At 40.9% G+C, this 6,000-nt stretch overlaps 1 protein-coding gene across 3 annotated transcripts in view; it reads right to left on the bottom strand.

Annotated features, from left to right (window-relative positions):
* Positions 1-341: 341 nt before the first annotated feature.
* The window catches only part of FAM120A (family with sequence similarity 120 member A), a 101,769-nt gene continuing 96,110 nt past the window's right edge, over positions 342-6,000 (bottom strand). For all 3 annotated transcript variants that reach the window (XM_063098972.1, XM_063098975.1, XM_063098974.1), the window contains one exon: positions 342-658. In XM_063098972.1, the coding sequence (XP_062955042.1) occupies positions 347-658 (312 nt within the window). In that variant the 3' untranslated portion in view covers positions 342-346. The remainder of the gene's footprint in view (positions 659-6,000) is intronic.

Here is a 6,000-nt window from a genome sequence, read left to right as displayed (position 1 = left end):
AAGACTGCCAAAATTTGTTTTCTTTATAGTTCAAGAAACACAACTATAGGCTTTTGTCGTAACCAGTTTAAACATTATGTGTGTACTTCATTTTAAGTGCGGGAGTCAAATGCTCTTCATTTTCTTTCTCTCTTTTTTGTTTTATTGTAGCATCTTGACTACAACTGGTTAAAACTAAAAATGTGTTGTTTAAATCTCTGATATCAAAGAGGGATCTGAATTTCCAAAGTCCTCATTTTTCTCTTACGGAAAGGACAAAATGTACATAACTGCAGGCTCTCTCTCTCTCCAGATATTCCTAAATCCTTACCCTTCCAGCATCCTTCACCCTCTATAAAAAATAAGTTTACTCTTCTTTATTTAAGACAGCTGCCTCCAGAGCAGCCTCTCTGCGGCAAGTGCTGTCTGTACTTAGTGCATTTAAATGAGGATTTGTATTGCACGTTTTAGAGTCATTGTTCAAGGCACTTTCTGAGCGGCTGGGGGCCCTGGTGTCACCTGCGCTCCCATTCATCTGGGGAGCCGGCCTCTCCTCCGCCGTCACTCCATTTTCTGCCGGGGACCCATCTGAAGACAGGGCAGAGGACTTCAATTCCCCAGATTTCGACTTCAGTTCTTTGGCCACTTCTTCTGCTGAGGCAGCGTAAGGAGGTCTGCCCTGTTTAAAGTGAACAAATGACACGGCAGCTTTGGATAAACAGCGGGAGAGAGAAGATGTCAATTTTGGCCTAACGACACTCTTTGCAGAATCTAGAGCAGAAAACACACGGCTGCATTTCCTCTGACTCTGTCCCTGCTTTGATTGACCATCAGTTGGTAGAAGCTTATCCTGTCTCAGTCAGTCCCTCCTGTGGCTCCTTCCCTCAACTGTTCTGTAGTTAATGTCCTGAAAATGAGGGAGATTTCCACGTAAGGAGCTCTATCTAATCCTTTGTACAGCACCAAATCATTTAAAGTAACAAGCACCCCTCAAAAGGTCTCCTCTGAAATTGGGACTGTCCCTCACACCCCAAAATGAACAGAGTCTCCCACATCTGCCCGTAACATGTAGCAGCACATACACCCCATTTCTACCACAGAAACAAAGTAATCGCTGGACAACCTCAACAAGAAACAAATCTACACTGATAATTGCCTTGTGTGTTTGTGAACTATATTTTCTGAATGAGTCTATCCCCACCTCCTAATAGATTTTAAAATAATTTTCTAGAAAACTGAAACTTGAGAATGATTAAGCATATTTCCTGAAAGACAAAGCTCTCTGTGAGGACAGTAAAGACAGCTTGAGATCTTTTAGTTGCTTATATCATAGACCAGGGTTCCTCAACCTCGGCATATGACACTGTGGCCCTGTTAACTCCCTGCCATGGGGCCAGCCTGTGCACTGTGGGGTGTTCAGCAGCAACCCTGGCCTCCACAAATTAGAAACCAGGACAGGAGGACTAGAAAACCAAGGTATTTGTCTTGTTGAAGAAAAAGCCCATTTGCTTGACCCAGGTGGAGACAGACTGCACCCTGTGACCTTTGCCTTAGGGACAACCTCCATAAACCAGGGGTACTCATGAATTCTCCCATAACATCTTCTCATTTTAGTTTCCAACTCTAGAGTTCAGAAATACTAATACTTGGAACCCTGAGACAAATTAATATAAAAATATAGCAGGCCCAAGAAGGGGAGAAAAATAACACTAAACACTTTACATCTTTTCAAACTTCAGAACCCTCATTCTCAGAGAGAGTCTACCTTCAAATCCATCCATTTCCCTCACTCTCAGGGAGAGTCCACCTCTAAACTGACATCTATCATAGGAACGCCAATGGTTGGCGGCAGCCACCTCATGGGCACTTGCTGCAGGAACCACAATAGAGGCCTGTCTATTAGGGAGCAGTCAGAGGGTGACAGGGGAGGAATGGGACTGAGGGGACATGGGACTGAGATGGAAGCATGGTTTTCACCTGTTTGGAAACAGACATCCCCTGTCTCTACAAACTGCTTCGGGAGAGCCTTCACCATCATGAGGCAGTCTGCAGCATGTTTCCTCTGCTCTATTAGTTACATCCTATAAGAACTGGCCTAGTACCAGGACAGGGCTCCACACTGAAATGAAGTGGTCAGAGACAAGGAAAGAGAAGGTCAAGAAACTCTCAGGAAGCAAGCTGCCATACTTTGAACACAAGATGAAAACAACAGGAGGAAGAGCAAAGCTGCCCACATCACCCATCCTTTTCAAGGTACATGAAAACTAACCTCATCTAAAAATGTGCAAGATGGAGTCACACCCGACTCGTAAGAAATGAGAGAATACAGAATGAAGGAACACATCCACAGACAACGAAGCATGTTAGAAAGACAGGTTCACAAAAAAGACCAAGAGTGCCCCCTCTGACTTCAAAAACAGGCAATAAAATGACAGAAGACACGAAAGAACAACATAAGCTGAACTAAAAACAATGGGAAATGAGGTGAAAAAACTTAAGAGAACAAGTCAAAAGAAAAAAAAAAATCATTCCAGAAATGAAGAAACACAAGAACAAATTACCATTTTACCTGAAGAAGGTAAAAACTAAAAAAACAAAAACAAACAAAAAAAAAACCACTTTAACTAGAAAGAAACGAAGACAAGGAAATGCAAATCAAATCTGCAGTGAGGCACCACCTTTATACCCACTAGGGTGGCTAAAATCAAAAAGACAGAAAACAAGTGTTGGCAACAAGGTGGAGAAAATGGAACCCAGGATCCTCGCTGGTGGAAAGGTAAAATGGTGCAGCTGCTTTGGAAAACAGCCTGGCAGTTCCTCAGTTAAACACAGAATTACCAAACCCAACAATTCTACTCCTAGGCACATACCCAAGAGAACTGAAACTAAACGTCCGCATGAAAACTTATAGATGAATGTACATAGCACCATTATTTGTAACAGCCAAAAAGTGGAAACAACCCAAATGTCCATCAATGAATGAATGGATAAAATAAATGTGGTTTATCCATACATGGAACAATATTCAGCAATAAAAAGGAATAAAATTCTGCATGCTACAGTATGTACATTTATTATGGAATGTACAGAACAGGCAATTCTACAGAGACACAAAATAGATCAAGGGTGGCCAGGGGCTGGATGAGGGGGATGGGGGAATCGGGGAGTGACTGCTACTGGATAGGGGGTTTCTTGTTGGGGTGATGAATGTTCTGGAATTGGTGATAGGCGCTTGACCTTGAGAATAGACTAAAAACCACCAAATGGGGCTAGAGCCTGTTATCTCACTTGGTTAGAGCATGGTGCTGACAACATCAAGGTCAAGGGTTTGAATCCCCTTACCGGCCAGCCATCAAAACAACAAAACAAAACAATAAAAAACCCTGCTGGATTACAAACAACCCAATTAGAAAATTGTGTTAAGACCTTAAAAAACACCTCACTAAAGAAGATACAGACGGCAAATAAGTATATGAAAAAATGCTCCACATCATGTCATCAAGGACATGCAAATTAAAACAAGAGCTTCCACTCTATACCTTAGCATGGCCGAAATCCAGAACACTGACAACACTAAATACTGACGAGGATGTGGAGTAGCAGGAACTCTCATTCACTGCTGCTGTGAATGCAAAATGGTATATAGCCACTTGGGAAGACAGTTTGGTGGTTTCTTATAAAATTAAATATAGTCTTACCAAATGATCCAGCACATGCTCCTTGGTATCTACCCAAAGGAGTTGAACTTATGTCTACACAAAAAAAACCTGCAAATGGATGTTTACAGCAGCTTTACTTATAATTGCCAGAACTTGGAAGCAACCAAGATGTGCTTCAGCAGGTGAATGCACAAACAAACAGTGGTGCATCCATACAAGGGAACATTATTCAGTGCTAAAAAGAAATGACCCATCGAGCCACGAAAAGACTTGGAGGAAAATTAAATGCATATTACTAAGTGAAAGAAGCCAATCTGAAAAGGCTACATACTGCATGACTCAACTATATGATATTCTGGAAAAGGCAAGCAAAATTATGGAGATAGTAAAAAGATCAGTGACTGCCAAGGTTGAAGGGAGGAACGGATGACTAGGCGGAACACAGAGAATTTTTAGGGCAGTGAAACTACTCTGTGTGATACTATAATGGTGGATACAAGTCATCATACTTTTGTGCAAACCCATAGAATGTACAACACCAAGACTGAACCATAATGTAAACTATGGACTTTGGGCGATAATGATGTGTCGATGTAGGTTCATGAATTATAACAAATCAACCACTCTGTGGAGAATGTTGACAGTGGGGGAGACATGGGAACTGACTGTACCTTCCTCTTAACTTTGCAGTAAAACTAAAACTGCTCTAAAAACTAGTCTTTAAAAACCCCCCACTGAATTATATACTTTAAACAGGTGAATTGCATAGTATTTTTTTATTTATCAAAAAAGAAAGGAAGATATAAAAAGGAATGAAAAGAGTATGCCAAATACTGAAGACAGATATAGAAGAACCTGCATGAAAACAAGTAGAGCACCAGAAGATGAAAACGAAGAAAAAGAACAGAAATAAAAAGCCATTAATTCAAGAAAACTTTCTGAAATAAAATAAAATCTAAAATTCCATTTGGAAAGAGTGCCCTTCATACCGAGTACACCAATCCAAAATAACCAGCACCAGAGCATAGTTGAGCAAAGTCACTAAACTTTTAAGGAAAAGAACAATTTGGGCAGTTAGTCCAACACAGCAAGGACTTCAAAGGTTTAAAAAAAAAAAAAAATTAGATGATTATCAGTCCGACAGCAAACTTTATGCCAGAAGCAAATGAAATAACATAAGATCCCTGAGGAATGAAAATGTGAGCCAATGTTTTCAATTATAAGGAAAACAAACTGTTTTCAAATTGAATTATTGTTTCCTTAAGTCCTTCCTGAGGAGCCTTTCCTGCAGGATCTACTGAAGAAAGAGTTTCAGAGACCAAAACGGACATACAGAAACAAGACCCAGTGGGAGTCAGACATGAAGTATTTATAGAACCAAGACAAATGAGGTAAGGAGGGAAAGTATAGCAGGTCGTGGCTACCTGCCCAGGTCATGGAGATAATAAAAGCACAGCGATGTTTTTTAAATGCAAGAATGGTGGGGGAGAATGGCGAGAGCGTTTGCAGACATTTTTTTTAAATTCGGTTAATTATACTGGTGATAGTAATATTAATAGGCATTCTGAGCCTGTTGTGTGCACAATATGGGATAAAGTAAATGATTAGTTATAGGATATTCTAATTTAATCAACCCCTGGCTTCTTAAGATTCTCAGGATGGATGAAAAGACATTCAGATATAATAGTAGAGGTTAAGTGAGATTTCTGAAATCCTAAATTTGAATTAGGAGATTCAATATAAAGTCATGGAGTATTTCATTGGAGGAAGGGGGAAGCAAGAGCACCATGTATGTGTGTGTGTGTACATATGTACAAGTGTGCATACTGTATGTGTGTGCATATGTGCACAGTATATGTGTGTGTGCACACGCACCTTTCCCCCCTCTGCTGTCCACAGGAAAAGCCTACAGTGACTCACAACAGAAGAAAGGACGAACCGGTGTACTAGAGAAGAGATTAAGCCCTGTAGTCCTCAGTTTGAATTAGAAACATCAACAGGAATTCATGAGGATTTCATCTAAAAAAAAAAATAAATGAAAAAGCCAGTGTATGTCGTGTGTGTACATTTATCTGTGAAGAAACAGAACTCTGGGCATGTATATACTTTCCCTTGCACGCTGTCCACAGAAGAACACAAGGAACAGTCACCAATCCTGTGGAAAAAAGTACCCACTGGTGCCCAGATGTGGTCTGGAAATGCTGTTTTCCACTAAAGAATCCCAGACACTAAAAGTGGCTGCTCCAGGAGTGTCTGGGCAGGCGATGCTCCCAGTGAGCCTGGTCCACAGAGTTAGTTGCACTAGTCAGGGAGCTACCAAAGACCACAAGGTCATGGCAAAGGATAGAGGCAACTTGAAGAG

This window comes from Cynocephalus volans, chromosome 6, assembly GCF_027409185.1.
Source record: "Cynocephalus volans isolate mCynVol1 chromosome 6, mCynVol1.pri, whole genome shotgun sequence".
NCBI classification, from domain to species: Eukaryota; Metazoa; Chordata; class Mammalia; order Dermoptera; family Cynocephalidae; genus Cynocephalus; species Cynocephalus volans.
The sequence above is the reverse complement of the archived record's forward strand: the minus strand, read 5'-3'. Positions and strand labels throughout refer to the sequence as shown.